Raw genomic sequence first — 23592 nt, 5'->3', positions numbered from 1 at the left:
TTTTCAGCTATAATCTCTTCATATATTTTCTCGGGTCCTTTCTCTCTCTCTTCTCCTTCTGGGACCCCTATAATGCAAACGTTGTTGCATTTAATGTTGTCCCAGAGGTCTCTTAGGCTGTCTTCATTTCTTTTCATTCTTTTTTCTTTTTTCTGTTCTGCAACAGTGAATTCTACCGTTCTGTCTTCAAGGTCACTTATCCGTTCTTCTGTCTCAGTTATTCTGCTATTGATTGCTTCTAGTGTATTTTTCATTTCAGTTATTGTATTGTTCATCTCTGTTTGTCTGTTCTTTAATTCTTCTAGGTCTTTGTTAAACATTTTTTGCATCTTCTCGATATTTGCCTCCATTCTTTTTCCGAGGTCCTGGATCATCTTCACTATCATTATTCTGAATTCTTTTTCTGGAAGGTTGCCTATCTCCACTTCATTTAGTTGTTTTTGTGCAGTTTTATCTTGTTCCTTCATCTGGTACATAGCCCTCTGCCATTTCATCTTCTCTATCTTTCTGTGAATGTAGTTTTTGTTCCACAGGCTGCAGGATTGTAGTTCTTCTTGCTTCTGCTGTCTGCCTTCTGGTGGATGAGGCTATCTAAGAGGTTTGTGCAAGTTTCCTGATGGGAGGGACTGGTGGTGGGTAATGCTGGGTGTTGCTCTGGTGGGCAGAGCTCAGTAAAACTTTAATCCGCTTGTCTGCTGATGGGTGGGGCTGAGTTCCATCCCTGTTGGTTGTTTGGCCTGAGGCGACCCAACACTGGAGCCTACCCGGGCTCTTTGGCGGGGACTCTTTAATGGCGGACCCTGGGAGGGCTGACGCCAAGGAGTACTTCCCAGAACTTCTGCTGCCAGTGTCCTTGTCCTCATGGTGAGACACAGCCCCCCCCATCTCTGCAGGAGACCCTCCAACACTAGCTGGTAGGTCTGGTTCAGTCTCCTTTGGGGTCACCGTTCCTTCCCCTGGGTTCCGATGCACACACTACTTTGTGTGTGCCCTCCAAGAGTGGAGTCTCTGTTTCCCCCAGTCCTGTCGAAGTCCTGCAGTCAAATCCCACTAGCCTTCAAAGTCTGATTCTCTAGGATTTCCTCCTCCCATTGCCGGACTCCCAGGTTGGGAAGCCTGACGTGGGGCTCAGAACCTTCACTGCAGTGGGTGGACTTCTGTGGTATAAGTGTTCTCCAGTTTGTGAGTCACCCACCCAGCAGTTATGGGATTTGATTTTATTGTGATTGTGCCCCTCCTACCATCTCACTGTGGCTTCTCCTTTGTCTTTGGATGTGGGATATTTTCTATGGTGAGTTGCAGTGTCTTCCTGTCAATGATTGTTCAGCAGTTAGTTGTGATTGTGGTGCTCTTGCAAGAGGGAGTGAGAGCCCGTCCTTCTACTCTGCCATGTTGAACCAATCTCCTCATTATAATTTTTATTGAAGATACCTTATGTTTTCTGCATTATTCTTTCCCTGTCTGGGTTTATTTTTTTTGCAGTTTTTTGTTGGCTTGTTTTTTCTTTGCTTTCGTGTTGAAGACTCTTCAAATGTCTGTGATCCTTGACTCCCCACTCTCATTTAAGATTGAGGCCTAAAAAAGAGGCCAGTGGGTCTGTGTGAGTAGAACTTATCACTGATGGGCTTCATCATAGTGTGTGAAGCAGGGATATGGCTGTTTGGATGGATACCTCTTGTATATATCACAATCTGTAGGTTTTCTCCTTTGTGCTGGTCAGTCTCTCTAGAGAGGTAATCTCATATGCTAAGCCAGGCTAGAGGATAACACTGTTCCTAGAGATATCACTGTTCCTTCTAAAGACTTTCAAACAAACCTCTTATTTTCTTTCATCCATCACCTCCATCTTCAGAGGTACCAGATGCTTCTAAATTCTGAGCCTTTCGAGAGCTCCATAATGCAAATTAGCTTGATTCTTGTTGGCTTCAATTTATACTCCCCCATCCTGTTCGAATGCGCGCACACACACACACACACGTACAAACACACAATATCACTTGAAGGCCCAGGGGTTTCTCCATTCTGATAAATCAGTTATCACTCTTCAATTACTTACCTGCTTGTGAAATTTTTGACATAATTTGCCTTCTTATGCATGCTTTCCTTTTCTCTTGTTCTTTTGAGTTTATGCCTCTTTTTTTCCTTTACTGTCCTTTAAGTGGGGTCATAAGAGGGAGTGGAGATAAGCAAATGCATTTATTCAGATAATCTATATTCAGAGACTTTCTCATTTTACACCCATATGTGCTTTAGTATTGTAACTGCTTGTGAAAAGGGCATGTTTTTTGCTTTAGTATTGTAACTGTTTGTGAAAAGGGCATGGTTTTTGCTTTCGTCTCTCAATTCCAAATCATTCTGACAACAAGAACTTGAGAGGAGACTGAAGAAAGGATGACATTTTTGAATTTTGTAATCTCAACTCATTGACAATTCTCTTTAGTCTTCTAATGAGAAACTTCTACGTGACTGTTAATATTTGTCTACACGCTGTTAGCATCCAAGCTAGCTTGTAAGTTGTGTGTGACCCATTCACTCTGATCATCTTCCTGCATCTTGGTCTCTCTCAACTTTTCAGTGTGAGGGGCTCCTTTTCCTTTCTTCTCCAAAGCTTCAGGTCTGTGGTGGCTTCATCTCTTAGATGAGCTTTCACTACAACTCTGATGTCACAAAAGCGCTGCCCATCGAATTTACTTATGGTATCCAGTAGTTTTGCACATCATGTTGACTGGTCCAGTAAAAGACATTTATAGAGCAAACCCTGCTTGTGTACTCAGATGCAGAACTATAAAACAATACCTAAACTACCTACTAAAAGTCGTATAAACCAGAGAGCTAAATATCAGGTAAAATATTTTATTTAAAACATTAAACATGGGGGTTTATACATTTCCTTAGCAGTGCTGCCTGAGCAACAGCCCAAATAAATTTGAGAAGCTCAAATTCTCAAGCAAACAACCAAGCAACAATTGTTTGTTGAGTACATATGTACTCAAGCCTGAGATTGTACCTGGAGGAATATGAAAAAAACATAAAATATTGTTCCTGCTCTTTCCCCAGACATGGAGGCATGTCATGTGGAATCCTCCTTTGGATCAAAAGCACAGGCTTGTCATTTGACATATGAGACCAAATACTCTTACTGTCCCGTTGCTGAGGCAAAGCTACATATGAAAAATGCTAGCAACATAACACTACACATCTAAACGTTTAACCATCTGTCAGAGCCAGCAAATACTATAGACATTCAGATCAGGAGGTCAAAGGGAATAGAAGCAGAAACCAGAAACATTTACTGAGTTCCTACCTACGAAGTCTATGTTTTAGGTGGTCTGGGAACACATGGAGGGAGAAATTCCTAGCCACTTGGTTTGGCCTTGAATCATGTGCTGGATTTGTATGGAGGGAGAAAAAAGGTATCTCATGAAAGAAGAACATGGACCACAAAACACAGTGACAAAAGTGATGCCTGTGTGACTTGGAAGGGGAAGGGCAATGGTCTGACTGGATTCGGTGTTCATGCTCCAGAGAAGCAGGGAATGAAGTCGGATTGTAGGGTAGGGCAGGAGTCAACAAGGGTAAGAGAATCTTAGTTTTCAGAAGAAGGAAAAACAGCACATTGCATCACAGAAATCCCTCGGTTTAAGGCACAACTTTGCTGCTTTTTTTTATGAAGTTAAATGGGGAAACATTTATATAACCCCTTCCTACCTGCAATATTTTTGGTTGTTGTCTTATTTATTTGTATCCCTTGGACTGGGACAGGAGTACCCCTTGGACTAGGGGAAGAAAAGAGAAATTGGATCGTTTGTGTTCTATTTAAATGACTGGAACAAAGGAGGCAGATGATTTATCCACAGCCTGGCAACTATGGGAAACTATTTCCCTGGCCCCTTGCACCCCTCCCCTCCCCGCCCCCAACAATCCTCTTCCCAGAACAGAAGAAGGTGGGCTGAGTACTTTGCAGGACTACTTTGCAGGTAATCATGATTTCAAAGAATCTCGATTAAGCTCCACTGTGTAGGATGTAACTTTGGGATTTTACGCTTTCTCATCTCTCCTGATCCACCTAAGTAGGAGGGATTCCTGGGGCATGCTTGCAGGCCGGAGGGCAGTGGGCCATTCTCCTAAGAGGGAGGAATGAGACTTTGGTGGTCTTTTTTGGTAAATAACTTTCCATCAACTTCTCAAGTCCCATCTCTCAGTGGAGAAAGATGCACCAGGCCACGTAAAACTCAGTGTAGGTCCGAGGGACGCTGCAGCTTGGTCGGCTGAGCAACTGAAGTTATGGCCCTAAATTTTGGTTTCGTGACGACGAAGGCGACCTGGTTAGTAAGCTGCTGGATTTCTTTGTCCCTGCACACATCATGCTTGACGAGACGCTTAAGCAAATAGAGTAGGCAACCGCTAGGAGGTAGCCGAGCTATTCGCCGGCCGCCGGGGTAGCAGAAATGGCTGTGTGTCCCTGGGCTCTGCCGGTCCAGGCGGGTGGCGCTTTTCCAAGGTCGGGGTTGCGATAAGCTGGTCGGTGGAGAGAGAAGGACGTCGAAGAACAAACGGCCCTTGCATCTAAAAGGCAGAGGAGGCGACAGCGCCTCCAAGGCATTGTCACGTCCCGAGGTCTGTTTGCTGGGCCACCAGCTGCCTGCACATCTGGATGCAGCAGCGCCTTTCCCTGCAGGGCGGAGGCGAGGCGGAGGACCCCGGTGTGCACGCACCTCCTCGTGCGCGCGCGTGCGGGCCCGCGAGCGTGTGTGCCCGCGAGCGCGCGCGCGCACGGGTGTCGCTGGAGCTGCGGCTCCGGGACCGGGGAATGGGGGTGGGGGCCCAGGAAGGAATCAATCTCCGCCGGCCTCCTCGCGCCTCACTGCGGGTTAATAACCAACCAGTTAGAGAGAGCCGAGGGTGACGGCGGCAGGGTGACAGCCCCGGCGCGCCGGCTGCGTGTCGGAGGGTCAGGCTTTCAGCCAGTCTCGGCCACACTCAGGGATTTGTGTATACACATTTTGGGGCAGGGTTATTATCATTATTGTATTGTTTGCCTCTGTCTCCGGGGGACCAGGGCGGGAGAGAGGGGCGCGCTCTCCAGCCGAGCGTCGCGCATCTGAACGGGTCGAAGGAGGCAATTTCGCGGGTGGGGGAGGGAGGGGAGACCTTGATTTCCACCAATCCCCGGGCGTTTGTCTGCGAAGTCCCGGGCGCCGCGGAAGGCTGCGGCGCGCCGCTGAATTAACTGATGAAAGCGAGTTCTTTTCTTCTCCGGGAGGGGTGGGAAGCAGGGGTCCTGGCGGGGCAGGCGGAGAAGCCCGGGGCGGGCTAGCGGTCCCGGGCCGCGGTGGAAATTTCCAAGGACTTGGCGCGGCGCGGGGAGCGCGTCTGGGGGGTGCCTGGCAGCGCAGTAGCGCGGGAGGCGGGGAGAGGCGGCGAAGGGCGCAGGAGCATCGCTCAGAAGCGGACGCCGCGGACCAGATGTCTGCGAGGGAGCCGAGACTCTCCCCGGCCCCACGCCGAGGGCGACGGTAACGCTGCAGAACCGGCGGGAGCGACTCGCCGCCGCCGCTCCCCGCGCTCTCGGAGACCCCGGCGCCCGCCTTCTGCAGGGGGAGCGACCATGGCCGTAGCTCGTGACTTGCTCCCGGGGCACTTCCCCTAGGAAGAAATCCTCGAAAAAGTTGCATTGGAAAAAATCCTTGCGCTGACCTTTGGGGCTGTGGGCGCCGAACGACCGTGCGTGCGAGTGCGAGCACGAAAGCGAAAGGTGTGTGTGCATGGGGGGCCGGCGGTGGGGGGATCCTCCGCTGCCACTGCGCCTAGCCTAGTGCTGAGGCTCCGGCCCTCGACCGCCACCCTGGGACCCGGGGGCTGCGATGAGCCCCTGCGGGCAGGCCCGGCGACACACGTCCAGAGGGGCCATGGCCGTCCTGGCGTGGAAGTTCCCGCGGACCCGGCTGCCCGTGGGAGCCAGTGCCCTCTGCGTCGTGGTCCTCTGTTGGCTCTACATCTTCCCCGTCTACCGACTGCCCAACGAGAAGGAGATTGTGCAGGGGGTGCTGCAACAGGGCACGGCGTGGAGGAGGAACCAGACGGCGGCCAGAGTCTTCAGGTACTCCTGCTTTCGCGGCTCCACCCTGCTCGTGTCCTTTCCTCCCGGGACGCTGAGGACAGGGTCACCGGCGAGGACCGCCTTGCAGAGGCCCTTTCATCCCGTCCTTCTTGTCCTATTCCCTTTCTTTGTCGTTCCCAACCTGGAGACATTAGTCAGGGGCCCTTCCCCAGCCCTTACCCCGGGAGATGTGCAGACACCTGCTTTGGCCCTGGAAAGTCTGTACGCGTTTTTTCCCAAGCCTGAGTTGTATTCAGCGATTTGCCGATAACCGGTGGGAAGAAGAATCTAGGCTAACTTTGTCCCTTGAACTTAATGAGAATTTATCTCAGGCTCTGCAGACATTCGAAGCTGTAGAGAACTAGATGCAGGTACCAGGCGTCTTCCTGGGGTTTGGTGCATGGTTGGTAACGTAAGTCACTAATGAGGGAGTCATGGGCAGTGAAAACATGGGCATCCAGCCTGGCTCCCGCTGCTCTGTGCAGTATGCCCATAACGAACACAAGGCACTTACTGATGCCCTACTAAAGAGCCGGGGACTGAGTGATTTTTATTGGAGTTTCACCGACTTTCTAATAACAGATATTATATCCCCATCTTACCAACCACAAACTGAATCTTCAGAGGAGAAGTTACTTCCCCAAGGTCATGCACCTTTGCAGGGTCGGAGCTGGGATTTTGGTCACATAAAGCTCTAAAGCTCCCAGCTCTTTTGCTTGGCTTACTGTGGATGCCTTCTGGAGGCTGGGAGATGTACTTTAGGTGGGGACTTGAAATCAGAAAACAAACAAAAAAAAACCAAAACCAGGTTGGAAATCAACCTCAGAGCATCACTCAGAGGTTGTAGTTTCCCTTCTTTCCTGGGAATTTCAGTTTAAGGGTCTAAAGATGAGTTCTTGGCAGCAGGGGTCGTGCGGTAAGATTGGAGGTGAGGCGAAGCTGCTTCCGCTTCTTCTCTGCTTTCCTGATCGTGCTGAAGGGGCACCCTGGTGCTTCTCCCACTGTCAGGAGCCCCTCTCACCTTCAGTCCCTTCAGCTGAAGGTGCTGCAGTTGGCTCTTCCTGTGATGGTTGTGGTCTGGAGGTGCAGAGGGGGTACAGAGTGCTTTCCTTTGCTCTGCATAGGATCTTTCCAAGCCGTATATGGCCAGGTGAGAGCCAACTTCACTACTGTTAGTTACAAATGTTCAGAAATATCTGTAAATTAAAAAAACAAACTTTTAAAACTTATGGTTTCCTTCCCTTTCTCAGGCCTGCTCCTGGAAAGGTCAAAGAGATAATAGCCAAACCTTGCAGGGAAAGGCAGCTGAATTTGCCTTTAAACTGCGAGGGAAGACGTTCCTTCTGTCTCTCTGTTTAGAATTCTGCTATCATTAAGTTTAAAAATAACCCCACTCCCCTTAAAAGTATATAAGAGCTGATTTTCTCTTGCCTTCATGGTATTGATTGTTCTACTCAAAAGGCATAGCATGCAGCCATTCTTTTCTCTAGAGACAGAAGGCACTTTCATTTCAAGTAATGTAAGGAAATGAGTTAAGAGCTTCCCATTGGTTTGCAATGAAAGAGTCCATTTTTTTTTTTTTTTAATAGGCGGAGCAATAATGAAGCTCTTTTAGAGAATAGATTTCTTTTGGAGGACATAATTGAGTGGAAAACGCTTCACATTCTGAGAAGCCCAGGCTCGTTGTTTCTCAGACACACTTGCCTCTTGCTGTCTATAGCCTCGGGGTAGTCTTCAGTGTGCTTGGCTGGCATTTGGTCTAGTCTCTCTGTGCAGAGAAATACTTATGAAAATCCCAAAACTGCCTAAACACATACCCGTCAAAGTTAGTGTCTGTAAGACTGTGTAAGCGGCACCATTGCACATGGAAAAGAGTTTGGGCTTTGGAGGAGAATCCTGAATTTTTAGACTGATCGTGCCATGACTAGGGAAACAGCAGAGGACCTTTGGCAAGTTACTCTATCTGTTTGAGTCCGAGTTTCCTTATGTATAAATGGAGATAATAGCATCTACCTTGCAGGGTTGGTGTAAAGTTTAAATAAAAAAACTGATGCCAAGTGTCTGGCACATATAACTAGTCAGTGATGTCATTCTAATTGTTAGAAAGCGTAAATGGTAAGTTATATACGTTACAACTTTAATAAGGACATTTGGCCAGGCCATAGGAATTTGGAATGTTTCACTTACCAAATTTGCAGAGAATCATTAGTGGTTCAAATTCGCCCGTCCGCACGCCTCCCCACTGAAGCTAATGAACAGGGACGAGGATTTTAAAAGATAGTCAAAGTATCATGGTTTGTTAAGTCAAAAATTTTTTTTTACTCTGCGTGTTTAATTGTTTTTTAACATCTGGATTGTTAGTATGTGGGTAACAGAGTATGATTGTTAACTATTAGGTCAGCCAGAGGCCTTTATTGTGTTAAGGAGACACAACTTTGGCAAACAGTTATCTGTGTTTGCCAGTCTGAAATATCTTCTGCACAAATACAAACACACATACATAAATGTACAATATGCACTTACGTGTGGGGATGTATACACATTTATCCATAAACCACGGAATGATGTATGTATATGTATAAATATATGTATATTCATATATACATACATACAAATAATTTCAGCCAGTCAGTCAACCCATATTTAATGAGTGACTACAATGCACCAGGTACGAGTTAGGCCCTGGGGGATAGCAGTAAACAGGATGCATGAATTGCTTCCTCTGAGACAGCTTACCTCCTCCTAGGGCGCGACTGACAAAAACCTATGAGTAAGGAAATGTGATGGTTTAAAGTCTTGTAAAATCCTGTGAGGACAAAAGAAAGTGCTTCACTAGGTTTATAAGCATCAGAGTTTCAGATTCCATTTTGCCCTCTGTGCTTCCATTTACTTTTGTGATTTTCTTCTTCTCCAAGCTTAGAACTTAAGTGCTGACTTCTCAGAGGGGAGTTTTGACAGATTGTTTGGGGGGGGGGGGTGGGCAGCACGAAAGTGACAAAGCTGCAAGAGTTTTGCTAAATAGGAAGTTTCCCTATCACCCACGTAGTCTAAGGAAGATAAAGAAGTCAATTCACCCTATCATAGAAACTTAAAGTTATTATACAACTCTTGCTGCTTCTGACTGAGTAATCAAGTAGTGCAAGGAAATGCCAAACCAAAGTAGCATTTGTCTCATTCATCAGGTCCTTCCCCATTTTGGTTGTTTCTCAGAAATAAACTCCTGTTCACGGTTTATGTGCAAGGCACCTGACATGGTAGCAACAACAACAAAACCAACAAATTATTAGGCTCTTGTTATGTGTGTGGCACTATGCTAAGTGTTTTAAATGTACTGTCTGATTTAATTCTTCTAAGAACATTGTATGGGTACCTTGTTATCCGCGTTTACAAAGATGACTATGCCCTCGTCCCTGTGACAGGTGTATATGTATGTAATCAACTAACCACCTGGCAATAGGGCCATTAAAGAGAGGCAGCATAACAGAGTGAAAAAGTTAGGAATTGGGGAACTGTCAGTACATGGTTGGAGCTCCCTTTCTGGTTGTATGATCATTGGCAAGGTCGACTCTCAGAGCTTCACCTTCCCCATTTGTAAAATGGGGTTTGTAATCATTTTTTACAGGTTTATAGTGAAAATCATACGGTAGCATACAGATAGCATTTAAAAGGATGCTTGCTTCGTACCTCTGTTTAATACGTGGCCCTTAAACAATTGAACCACAAGCAAAGGGCTGGGGAGATTCACAGAACGTGGCACTTGATTCCAGGGAAGGAGGGGAGTTGGAGAGGAGGTGGGATTTGTACTCAGCCTTGAAGGATGGTGAGATGGGGGAGTAGTGAGAGGGGAGGGCAAAGGATGTTCTGAGCAGACAGGACAGCAACCGCCAAGACGGGGAGGTGGGCAAGTGTCTGATGTGCTTCCTGTGTGGAAAGTTCTTAAGTCACCCACAGCGAGCACAGTAGTAAGCAGACTGGGAGGCAGGTGGGAGCCAGGTCCCAAGCTCTGAATGGGCTTAAGGCGCGGCTCGTGAGGAATGAACAGACATCAGGTATCCAAGGGCACTGGCCGTGTGCCGACATCAGCAGAGGAGGCACGTCACTGTCCCTGGTGGATCTGGGGAAAGGGGATGACACCTGAGTGCTGCGAGCATCCTGTCTGTTCACTGGCTGGGGGCCATCAGTCTAAGTAGTCCTGTTCCTCTTTCCCTTTCTAAATTCTGAACGAAAAACACTCCTGTAAGCAGTTCTAGCTTTATGTAGCTTCCTTTCTGTCCCTATTTTAAATCTACGGTTACCAGAAGCTTCGGGTGTTTCCACAGCTGCCCTGGTGGCTGCAGAAGGGCACTGGGGGGGGGGGGGGAAGTGACGGGATGGGAGGGGGGTGCAGCCATCTGTGTATATGGGATGTAAGTTTTATGTTTGTTAAGTGGGGAATTTGTGGAATTCACTGTAAAAGTAGTTTAGGAGAAAGCTGGTTTAATGTGGTGCTTATGAAAATAAGCTGCCATTATGCTGCAGATTTACACATGTGAAAAAACTCCATCAGCAATAATGCAATGACAAAAGTAAGTCATTAACATTGCTTGGACTCAATGACATGTACCAGGTCCAGTTCTTAGTGCTTGTATTAGTTATGTTTGTTCCCATTGCTATTTTATAAAGTAGATATTTGTATGTTCTTTGTCTTACAGTTGAGGAAATGGAGTTTCAGAGAGAACCACTAGCAACGTGATTGGGTTGAGTTTCCACCCACAGCTATTAGACTCTAAGCCTTATGCTCATTCTCTGATAATCTCGGGGAAATGAGGCACTGCTGATGTCTCTTACGATCTGGCCATGATTACTTTTCCACCATCATCTTTCATCAGTGTTCCTCCTTACGCTTTAGTAATACTGGTAAAAGTTATAGCCCCTGAAATAAGCCAGGCTGTGTTGGCTTTGCTTGTGCCATTCCCTCTGCCTGGAATGCTTTTCCTTCAAGGCCACAGGGCCCGCCCTTCACGGGGTCAGTTCTTACTCATCTCTCCACAGTGCGTTGCAGTGGTTAAGAACAAAGGTTCCAAAGTTAGCTGTCCTCAAACCCTGCTGCCACTATTTGTTGTGCTCTGGAGCAAATCAGACTTCATTTCCTCATATAATAAAACGTGGCTTCTTATAGGAGTGTTGTGAGCGTTAGAATAGGTAATACGTTGAAAGTGCTGAGAACTGTTTCTGGCCCATAGAGTCGGCCCTCCGAATCCGTGGTTTCCACATCCGCGGATTCAACTAGCTTAGGATGGAAATTCGAGACCCGCAGTTGGTTGACTCCTCGGAGGCAGAACCCACGGATATGGAGGGCATCCTGCACTAGCCATTTTATATAAGGGACTTGAGCATCCGGGCATTTTGGTATCTGTGCGGGGTGGGAGGGTGGGGAGATGGGGCGGAGTCCTGCAACCGTTCCCTCACAGATACCGAGGGCCCAGTGTAATTAGTGCTTAATCCGCATTAGCTTTCCTCAAGGCAGCTTTCCTTCCTTCCTCCCTCCCCAGGATGTGTTAGAATCTCCTCCTTCAGAGAGAGAGAAAAAAAAAAAAAAAAAAAAGCCTTGTGCATATTTGCATTTTTTCATTGATCCAAAATATCTACTACTGTATCTACCACTATTATCATAAAAGGGGCTGGAACCATAACGGTGAACTTAACAAAACCCTTACTTTCTTGAAATTTATAGGCTAACGAGGGGAGACATAATAAACAGGTAAATATAGAAATAGCTGGTAATGACAGGTGCATTTCTCAAGCTGTGTTAAAAGTACCGGTTTACTTGTCTGCCTTTTATGCCGACTCATCCATATTTGCATCCCCGGAGCTGAGAGGTGGTTCCTGGCACGCTCATTTTTGTTGAGTTACTGCGTGACTGAACGTTTTAGAATGGAGTGGGACCAGTTAGCCAGTCAGCCAACAAGGATTTATCGAGGTCCAGCACTCTGCTTGGCTGTTTGGGGACCGAAGGAGTACATGGTATCCTGTCAAAGAGTTCCTACTCTAGAACAGAGTTTCCTCACCTCAGCACCACTGACATCCTGGGCTGGATAATTCTTTGTTGCGGAGGGTTGTCCTGTACATTGTAGAATATTCAGCAATACCCATGGCCTCTGTCCACTGACCATCCACGGAATGAAACAACCATATATGTCCCCAGATATGTCTCCCGGGGGGCAAAGTGGCTGCTGGTTGAGAATCACTGCTTTAGAGAAACAAAATCAATCCAATTGACAGGATTTAAAACACCTAGAAAATATCATGCAATTAACAGCTGCATTTGGAAACGACAAGCTGTAAATGCTTTGATGACTGGAGGAGGAGTGAATGAATTTACTTTGATAGATGGCCAGGTCTTGGTTAGGGAAGGGTAGGGAGAGGGGATGCATTTGGGGAGATTTATGATAAGTTTCTATTGAAAGCTTGTGTGTGAGCTGATCAGTGCCCCGCCTTAGACCTTGGCAAGAGGAACCCATGCTTCGTGTCCTGTGTTTTAGGGGGGAGCTCACTTCGCTTCTCCTCTGGTCTCACCCCTTCTCAATCAGGCAAGGCTCAATGGGGCCTTTGTAGACCCTGGAATTCCCAGCCCAGATGACTCAAGCCCACTCCGTAGCGTGCCTGCCTTTATGTAGTGTTTCCCCCATTCCTCATCCTGGGGGTGGCTTGTCCCACTGCTGTGTGCACTCCTAGGCCCAAGGGTTGGCCAAGGAACAGCTCTTTGCGAGAATGGGAGGCTGTGAGAGGAAATTGGATATGGGGTTGGGGGGATTTCACGTGTACACATGGGAAGGGGGTGGCTCTTTCTGTGTTGCCATGTTCCAGTACCAAACTTGCTGGCGTTTGAGAAGCCTCAGTTTGAATCTGGCATTCCAGATTGTTATACAGGTATATTTGTCCAGGGAAAAGGATAGGAGGAGAGAACATATATTTTATCTGTTTGTTAATTTTCACTTTTGTCTTCTGCCTTGCAAGTAGGGGTATTTTTTTTTTTTTTTTGCAATGTGGGAGCCTATTTGTCTTCATTTTGTAGAGGAGTGTTTAGGCAGCTAGTTGGATCAACTGAATAATTATAGATGTTACTGTAGAGTATGGCCAGTTTGTCTTTTGACAAAGTTCTGTAAGGAAGCCAGAGCTGTTATATCAAACTAAAAACATGCTGAATCAGGAGACACAAGCTCCCCACTGTGGGGATAGGTTCCTCCCTCAGCGTCCAGCGTCCACCTTGGGGAGGTGAAACCCATGGTCGTATTGACTGAAGACACGGTTTTAATACACTCATACAAAGGAAGTGGAGTCCAGGATTTGTTACTTACAGATCCCAGAAGCAAGGGGGCACAGTGAGCTTGGGGAGGGACAGCCCCCCATCCCAGGCCAGGAGCTCAAGAGTGGGAGACAGAAAGCAAGGTAACAAGCACCTATTACTTATAAGGTGGTTGGGGCAGAGGTCTGGAACATTTTGTCGGCTTAACTCTTCAGTGGTTATTTTAAAAGGTGCCTGGGGAAAAGCAAAGAGGGAACGTATGGCGGGCATCCTAAACGCGAGTCCTCTTCAAAATGTCCAGACTCTGCGTGTGAGCAGGGTCATACTGTAAAATGCCTAGGCAGCAACTCAGTAAAACAAGCTTTTTTCTCAAAGCTTGTTTTTCTCATCATAGTTGTGAATCGTTTCGGAAGTGATGCTGGCTGTGTGTCATTATTGCAGTCCCTTATGATGAAGTTGATAGATTTCTAGTCAAATACTTTCTAGCTTTTCACTGTATTTTGGCTCTTTTGGGATCTCTGTGACCTTGGGCAAGCTGCTTGACCTCTCTGTTCCTTTGTTCTGTCATCTGAAACATGGTGTAATACGCCAACTCACTTCCTAGGTTTATGAGGATAATTAAGGGAGATAATCGTGTGCAGTTGTGTGCAAGCCATAGTCATTCTCAAGCCGGTTTGGTGAGATGATAAGATGATTGTTCCCATCTAGGAAGGGCCTGGACTTCAGGGTCCCACAGAATCAGGTTTTAATACTGGTTCTGTCATTTATTAACTTTGCGACCTTGAAAAATTTACCTGGCTTTTCTGAGCCTTAGCTGTGGGTGGCACTTCTTACCTTGGGAGGATTAGGTGCTGAATAATTGCTAATTATTAAGCCATAATGATGAGAAAGGCTGCTTCCTGGGACACATCCTATGCCTATTATTGCACTTTTAGTAATGGAATGTATGACGATGAAATGTGACCTTATGACACACTTCTTCCTCCATAGTGTTAGTACTAAGGTTGCTGTAAAATGGCCAGCAGAATTTTAAGGAAGAGAGCAGACCCCAGTCATAAATCACCCATTCATTCATTCATTCAATCATTCATTTATCTACATTTAGTAAATGCCTCTTGTGTGCCAGTTAGGTACTGGGATACAGTGATGAAAGTTAGACATGGTTCATGATTTTATAGAATTTATTGTCGAGTCTAGTGTCATTAGTTAAGTCAGTAAGAAACTGAGTGCTGTGTTCCAAGGGTGAGAGTTTGTTTTAGATAATCATGCTGAGTTTTTTTGTTTTTTTTAAAATAAATTTATTTATTTATTTATTTTTGGCTGTGTTGGGTCTTCGTTTCTGTGCGAGGGCTTTCTCTAGTTGTGGCAAGCAGGGGCCACTCTTCATCGCGGTGTGCGGGCCTCTCACTATCAGGGCCTCTCTTGTTGCGGAGCACAGGCTCCAGACACGCAGGCTCAGTAGTTGTGGCTCACGGGCCTAGTTGCTCCGCGGCATGTGGGATCTTCCCAGACCAGGGCTCGAACCCGTGTCCCCTGCATTGGCAGGCAGACTCTCAACCACTGCGCCACCAGGGAAGCCCATAACTGTTTCTTTTTTGTATATTTGTTTGCATGTGTATTATTACTAAATTTTATGTATTTTTAGTTTTATATCCTTTTTATTTATTTATTTATTTATTTATTTATTTATTTATTTATTTATTTATTTTTTAGTGGCCTCTCTTGTTGCGGAGCACAGGCTCCAGACGCGCAGGCTCAGTAATTGTGGCTCATGGGCCTAGTTGCTCCGCGGCATGTGGGATCCTCCCAGACCAGGGCTCGAACCCGTGTCCCCTGCATTGGCAGGCAGACTCTCAACCACTGCGCCACCAGGGAAGCCCTATATCCTTTTTAATCATTCAACATTATAGCTAACATTTTCTCATATAATTTTTAACTTACAAGCTTGTGATAAAATAGATTTATGATTTTCATTTTGGAAAAAAATTATTTACCATGAGTTTCTTCTTAAAAAATATGTTACCACATTGGAACAAATTACTTTCTTCAAAAGGATCCTTAAAAAGGATATTGAAAAGATATGTTGGCCAAAAGGTTCATTCGTTTTTTTCCATAAGATGGCTCTAGTAGCACTTAGTTGTCTTTAACTTCATTCAAAACAATTTTGTTAGATTGTATATGACAGCTGTCATATCAGCGTGCATTTAAAAAAAGACATAAAAATTGGTGAATTTTTGTGTAGCCATTTTAATATTGAAGATGGAAGAAAAAAGCAACATTTTCGGCATATTATGCTTTATTATTTCAAGAAAGGTAAAAATCCAACCGAAACGCAAAAACAGATTTGTGCAGTGTATGGACAAGGTGCTGTGACTGAATGAATGTGTCGAAAGTGGTTTGCGAGGTTTCGTGCTGGAGATTTCTCACTGGACAGTGCTCCACGATCGGGTAGACCAGTTGAAGTTGATAGTGATCAAATCGAGACATTAATTGAGAACAGTCAACGTTATACCACATGGGAGATAGCTGGCATACTCAAAATATCCAGATCAAGCGTTGAAAATCATTTGCACCAGCTTGGTTATGTTCATTGCTTTGATGTTTGGGTTCCACATAAGTTAAGCAAAAGAAACCTTCTTGACCGTATTTCTGCCTGCGATTCTCTACTTAAATGCAATGAATACATTCCGTTTTTAAAACATATTGTGACGGGCAATGAAAAATGGATACCGTACAATAATCTGAAAGGGAAGAGATCGTGGGGCAAGCGATATGAACCACCACCAACCACACCGAAGGCCGGTCTTCATCCAAAGAAGGTGGTGATGTGTATATGGTAGGATTGGAAGGGAGTCCTCTATTATGAGCTCCTTCTGGAAAACCAAACGATTCATTCCAACAAGTACTGCTTCCAATTAGACCAACTGAAAGCAGCACTCAATGAAAAGCGTCCAGAATTAGTCAACAGAAAACGCATAATCTTCCATCAGGATAATGCAAGACTGCATGTTTCTTTGATGACCAGGCAAAAAATGTTACAGCTTGGCTGGGAAGTGCTGATTTACCCACTGTATTCACCAGACATTGCACCTTCGGATTTCCATTTATTTCAGTCTTTACAAAATTCCCTTAATGGAACAAATTTCAATTCCCTGGAAGATTGTAAAAGGCACCTGGGACAGTTCTTTGCTCAAAAAGATAAAAAGTTTTGGGAAGATGGAATTATGAAGTTGCCTAAAAAATGGCAGAAGGTAGTGGAACAAAAGGGTGAATACGTTGTTCAATAAAGTTCTTGGTGAAAATGAAAAATGTGTCTTTTAGTTTTACTTAAAAACCGAAGGCACTTTTTGGCCAACCCAATATTTGGCAAATACTGAATATGAGAAATCAAAGAGCTTCTTTAAAAAGTTCTTCTTTCTCAAAGTTGGCATTTAATATAAGACCAATACTGTTTTCATTTGTAAAAGTGACTGACATTTATTCACCCAGAGAGAAACATTGCTAATATTTTGGTATATATTCTTCCAGACCATTCAATGCCTCTATGTGTATATATAATGAATTTGACAGTATGTCGTGAATATTTTTGTAGTAACAATATATGTAGATCTGCATCATCGCTTTTGTTTTTTAACATCTTTATTGGAATATAATTGCTTTACAATGGTGTGTTAGTTTCTGCTTTAAAACAAAGTGAATCAGCTATACCTATACATATAGCCCCATGTCTCTTCCCTCTTGCATCTCCCTCCCACCCTCCCTATCCCACCCCTCTAGGTGGTCACAAAGCACCGAGATGATCTCCCTGTGCCATGCGGCTGCTTCCCACTAGCTATTTTACATTTGGTAGTATATATAAGTCCAAATATAAGTCCATGCCACTCTCTCACTTCGTCCCAGCTTACCCTTCCCCCTCCCTGTGTCCTCATGTCCATTCTCTGCGTCTGCGTCTTTATTCCTGTCCTGCCCCTAGGTTCTTCATAACTTTTTTTTTTTTTTTTAGATTCCATATATATGTGTTAGCATACGGTATATGTTTTTCTCTTCTCTTACTTCACTCTGTATGACAGACTCTAGGTCCATCCACCTCACTACAAATAACTCAATTTCCTTTCTTTTTATGGCTGAGTAATATTCCATTGTACATATGTGCCACATCTTCTTTATCCATTCATCTGTCGATGGACATTTAGGTTGCTTCCATGTCCTGGCTATTGTAAATAGAGCTGCAATGAACATTGTGGTACATGTCTCTTTTTGAATTATGGTTTTCTCAGGGTATATGCCCAGTAGTGGGATTGCTGGGTCGTATGGTAGTTCTATTTTTAGTTTTTTAAGGAACCTCCATACTGTTTTCCATAGTGGCTATATCAAGTTACATTCCCACCAACAGTGCAAGAGGGTTCCCTTTTCTCCACACCCTCTCCAGCATTTATTGTTTGCAGGTTTTTTGATGATGGCCATTCTGACTGGTGTGAGGTGATACCTCATTGTAGTTTTGATTTGCATTTCTCTAATGATTAGTGATGTTGAGCATCCTTTCATGTGTTTGTTGGCAATCTGTATATCTTCTTTGGAGAAATGTCTATTTAGGTCTTCTGCCCATTTTGGGATTGGGTTGTTTGTTTTTTGATATTGAGCTGCATGAGCTGTTTGTACATTTTGGAGATTAATCCTTTGTCAGTGGCTTCATTTGCAAATATTTTCTCCCATTCTGAGGCTTGTCCTTTCATCTTGTTTATGGTTTCCTTTGCTGTGCAAAAGCTTTTAAGTTTCATTAGGTCCCATTTGTTTATTTTTGTTTTTATTTCCATTTCTCTAGGAGGTGGGTCAAAAAGGATCTTGCTGTACATCATCGCTTTTTAACGGCTATAAGATTTGCCTTTTACAGGATAGTTAATAATTTATTTAAGTAATCCACTGTAATTGGATATTCACGTTGCAGTTTCTTACCTTTAGAAATAATGCTTTTATGAACATACTTGTGTATACATCTTAAGCATTTGTCCGTTTATTTTCTTAGTATAAATTTCCAAAAGTAGTTTCTTGATGGTTTTTTTCCCCCTGCACCATCAGTTCTTTATAACTGGTTTCTTTGGCTGTTCATAGAAAATCTTTGACTTTGGCTGAGGGCAGATTTGAGGTTTCCTCCATTTCAGTGTGGATAGCGATTGCATAAATAGTCAGACATACAATGATTGTTAGCATTAAATGATGAAATTGGTCAAGAAGCCAAAACAACTAAGATTCCCATAAAACTGGATATGTACAGTGGCAGTCTCCCCTCAATTGCAGAGACCTAGCTATGAGGGATTTACTTAGTGCTATGTAACATGTACCTTTATCTGTCACGGTTATCCTCTCCATTAGCTTGGTCTGTCATCTACATTTAAAAGGCAGTGCCTTATTTTGTAAATAAGTTCATTTGTGTTTTTTTTTCAGATTCCCTAGATAAGTGATATAATATAATATTTGTCTTTCTCTGTGTGACTTCACTTAGTATGATAATCTCTGGGTCCATCCATGTTGCTGAAAATGGCAATATTTCATCCTTTTTATGGCTAAGTAATATTCCTGTATATATATGCCACATCTTCTTTATCCGTTCATCTGTCGATGGGCCCTTACTTTGCTTCCACATCTTGGGTAGTGTAAATAGTGCTACTGTGAACATTGGGGTTCATGTATCTTTTTCAATTAGAGTTTTCGTATTTTCAAGCAAATGGACTCACAGACATAGAAAACAAACTTATGGTTACCAAAGTGGGAAGGTGGGAGGAGGGATAAATTAGGAGTATGGGATTAACAGATACATGCTACTGTGTGTAAAATAGATAACCAACAAGAACTTACTGTACAGCACAGGGAACTATATTCAATATCTTGTAATAACCTATAATGGAAAAGAATCTGAAAAAGAATATATCTATATATCTCTATATATCTGAATCACTTTGCTGTACACCTGAAACTAACACAAGATCATAAATCAACTATACTTCAGTTTTTAAAAAAATCAGTGCCTTTATGGAACCATTTGCATCATTTTCCCAAGACTTAAGCAATTAAATAAAACTGTAATTTAAAAGGGAAAATGAACTTTGCTTCACTATAAGGTAGAGATTTCAAGGAAAAATACAACTGTCTTAAATTTAAAAATTGTGTTTTCTGACTCTGTTAAGAGTCTTTTTCCTGTTTACTGAAATTAAAACTCTTGAGCTTGACTCTGGAACAGATCGTACCCACTGAGTGGAGGGTGAAGGTGCAGTAACAAGGCACAAAAATCCCATGATGATATTTTGTTGGGTTGAGTTTTTGGAGGTTGAGTGTTGGTGATTGTGTTGACATTGGCCTATGTCATTTCTGCTCATGTCCTTCTCTCCTTGCACCTGTTTGAAGCAGCTTATACATACTGTTGCTTTGGTGCTTTAGGGTCAAAGATTCAGTCTTGTTTTTGTCTGTTTTAGATCCCTCATCACAGTCTTATTACTAAGTGTCTAAGAAGTATTTGTTGTCTGAATAGACACTGGATTATCTGAAAGGCCTGTCCACAGCTGTTGGAATACCTTTGAGGGGTAGTTTCTTTTGTTGCCTAATATTAGGACTCCATGCCATAAATATTCACTCCCAATTCATTCATTCACTTCTCCACTCATTCCTTCATTCAGCAAATATCTCTTCAGTGCCTTCTATGTGCCAGACACTGTTGCTAGGCCCTGGGAATAAAGCGGGTAGCCAGGAGGACACGGACCTTCCTGCAGAGAACTTAGAAGCACACAGTATTTATAGGAACAGTTATGTTCTCCAAAAAGCCTCTCAGCTCCTTTTTATGGAGGAAAACCAAGCACAGGTTGACCTTCACTTTCAGAACTGAGCTGTGTGTGTCTGTATTTGGCGGAGTCCAGAGAGGGCCCAAGTCCCTCCTTTGGTCCATTGAGGTTTTGGCCTGCCCGGGGACTCCACGCACCTCAGTGGTATATTATCTCTCGACTCCGGGTAACCTGTGCAATATGTGAGATATCAGAGAGAAAAAGCCCTTTGAAGCATTGCTAAAAGATACATGAGTCCTTGGGCGAAAGCAAAACTCAATTACCAGTGGAATAAAAGAGACGGAGAAGCCAGCCCGGTTTGGAGGGGGATCTCTCACTTGGTGAGCTACTGCTCTGCCCTCCCCCAGCCAGGCTGCCATAGTGAGAGGGAGCTCAACAGGAAACAGGGAGGCGGGAAATAGGACGCATCCACCGGGGATTGGGGAGCCTCAATTTTGGGGTAAAAATACAGTCATTTTATTTTTTCCTGGTAACTGCTCCAGCTACACCTTGTCAAATCTACCTCCTGACCCTCACCCCTTACTCCCCTTTATTGACACTAATGGGTCTGTGACCAACTTGGTCAGATTTTTATCGATTTACATCCACCTTGATTATTGGGATAGTCTTATCTTGGTACTTAGCTCAGTTGCGTTGATTTTTTTTTTTAAATTTTATTTATTTATTTATTTATGGCTGTGTTGGGTCTTCGTTTCTGTGCGAGGGCTTTCTCCAGTTGCGGCAAGCGGGGGCCACTCTTCATCGCGGTGCGCGGGCCTCTCACTATCGCGGCCTCTCTTGTTGCGGAGCACAGGCTCCAGACGCGCAGGCTCAGTAATTGTGCCTCACGGGCCCAGTTGCTCCGCGGCATGTGGGATCTTCCCAGACCAGGGCTCGAACCGGTGTGCCCTGCATTGGCAGGCAGATTCTCAACCACTGCGCCACCAGGGAAGCCCTGCATGCAGGTTTTTTATGTGGACATAGTTTTTAAACTTTCAGGGATTAAATACTAAGGAGTTTGATTGCTGGATTGTATGGTAAGAGTATGTTTAGTTTTGTAAGAAACTGCCACATTACCTTACAAGGAGGCTGTACCGTTTTGCATTCCCATCAGCAATGAATGAGAGTTCCTGTTGCTCCACATCCTCGTCAGCATTTGGTGTTGTCAGTGTTCCAGATTTTGGCCATTCTAATAGGTGTGTAATGATATCTCATTGTCGTTTTGATTTGCATTTCCCCTATGACACATGACGTAGAGCATCTTTTCATATGCTTACTTGCCATCTGCTGAGGTGTCTGTTAAGGTCTTTGGCCCATTTTTTTTAATGTGTAATCTAATTGACATATAACATTATATTAGTTTTAGGTATATAAAATAATGATTCAATATTTGTGTTTATTGTGAAATGATCACCACAGTAAGTCTAGTTAACACCCATCACCATACATAGTTACAACGTTTTTTTCTTGTGATGAGAACTTTTAAGCTCTACTCTCTTAGCAACTTTCAGATGTACAATACAGTATTAATAACTGTAGTCACCATGCTGTACCTTACATCCCCAGTCCTTATTTATTTTAAAACTGGGCGTTTGTACCTTTTGACCACATTCACCCATTTTACCCACCTCCACCCCCCAGCCTTTGGCAAACACCAATCAGTTCTCTGTATCTATGAGTTGATTTTTATTTTTTATTTTTTTCATTTAAAAATTGGGTTATTATTTTCTTATTGTTGAGTTTTAAGAGTTCTTGGTATATTTTGGATAATAGTCCTTTATCAACTGTGTCTTTGCAGATATTTTCTCCCAGTCTGTGGCTTATCTTCTCATTCTCTTGACATTGTCTTTCACAGAGCAGAAATTTTTAATTTTAATGGAGTCCAGTCAATTAGTTGATAATATTTATCAGTTATTTCTTTCATGGATTGTGCCTTTGGTGGTGTATGTAAAACATCATTGCCATATCCAGGGTCATCTATGTTTTCTCCTGTGCTATCTTCTAGGAGTTTTATAGTTTCGCGTTTTACATTTAGGTTTGTGATCCATTTTGAGTTATATTTTGTGAAAGGTATAAGGTTTGTGTCTAGATTAATTTTTTTGCAGGTGTATTGTCCAGTTGTTTCAGCACCATTTGTTGAAAAGACTAAGATAGTCCAGTTTTACTGATGGAGAAACTGAAACAAAGAGAGCTTAAGGACCTCGCTCAGGCTTATGCAGTTAGTAAAAAATCTGTCTGGCTCTAGGGTTCATGCGATCTAGGACTCTAAGCCTCCTTATTATGGTGGACTGCTCCCTTTGCTGTAGGACCAACATTGACTTTCAGGGCTTCAAGTTAAAGCCTGCTACCTTTTTTAACACAAAGGAAAGAATCTCAAATGGTAAAATTTCAGTCTGTGAAGGTGAATTAACACTTGTTGTATTTTTAGTTATCCAAGTATCCAAGGTTGTTTTTACCACCCACTCCTCAAGGATCCTGCAAATCAAGCAAAGGTCTTAGGTTCAGGTCAGTGGGAAGGTGTCTCCATCCTTCCTGTCTCTGCCTTACATCTCTTATTCATCCCAGGGGCTTAGCTTTAGGGTTGTTTGTTTTTTTTTTCCTCTCCTATCTAGCTGTCTTAGCACACTTTCTTAATTCTCATTTATACCTGCGAGATGGATGCTAAGAAATGATACCAACTATGGGGTATCAGGGGACTGAAGTCTGTAAAACTGCGAGAAACCAGAGTGGAACAGCTAACTGCGTGGTGACCTTTCCTGTGTCACCTGAAAAGGGAAGTTATTCTCTCTCTTCTCTCCATAGCTGAAATCCCCAGAGGCTTTTCTTTTGGCGTCAGTCTCTGTGCCTGAAATGGAAGCCATGTGATAATATTTTGAGTTATTCCAAACGATAATATAGAGATCTAATGTGTAATTTCTGTTTCTTGAAAATTCTTCATCAAGGTAATGCATTTTTAGTGTAAAAGTTAAAACTTACAAGTGTGTATTAAGCAAACATAGAAGTCTTCTCAATTTCATTCCCTCTAAGAGGTAAACAGTGTTAATGTTTTGATATGTATCCTTTCAGATGTTTCTTCTATTCAGAGTATAATTTAGTATTCAAACTGGGTTACTTGAGGTAAAATACTATCATTACTCCAAGGCAGCAGCAATAAAATAGGACTATTTCAAACAAACTGGGATGTACTGATACAATCCCCCTACTTTATATAAGTGTTTTTATCCATATCTATATAAACATCTAGATATACTCCATATATATATATATATATATATATATATATAGTATAACGATGGCTTCTAAGATGGCTCCCAGTGATCCCCACCTCCTGGTATTCATGTGCCATCCCCTCCATTTGAGTGTAGGCTGGGTTTAGTGACTCACTTCTAGAATAGAAG

General features: G+C 43.7%; 1 protein-coding gene across 2 annotated transcripts in view; it reads left to right on the top strand.

Annotated features, from left to right (window-relative positions):
- The first annotated feature begins 5289 nt into the window (after positions 1-5289).
- The window catches only part of ST8SIA1 (ST8 alpha-N-acetyl-neuraminide alpha-2,8-sialyltransferase 1), a 156388-nt gene continuing 138085 nt past the window's right edge, over positions 5290-23592 (top strand). The window contains exon 1 of one of the 2 annotated variants that reach the window (XM_082352008.1): positions 5290-6100. In XM_082352008.1, coding sequence (XP_082208134.1) covers positions 5865-6100 — 236 coding nt within the window. In that variant the 5' untranslated portion in view covers positions 5290-5864. The remainder of the gene's footprint in view (positions 6101-23592) is intronic. The other variant, XM_082352009.1, reaches the window with a different exon arrangement.

Source organism: Balaenoptera borealis, assembly GCF_965194805.1.
Source record: "Balaenoptera borealis genome assembly, chromosome: 13".
NCBI lineage: Eukaryota > Metazoa > Chordata > Mammalia > Artiodactyla > Balaenopteridae > Balaenoptera > Balaenoptera borealis.
The sequence above is the reverse complement of the archived record's forward strand: the minus strand, read 5'-3'. Positions and strand labels throughout refer to the sequence as shown.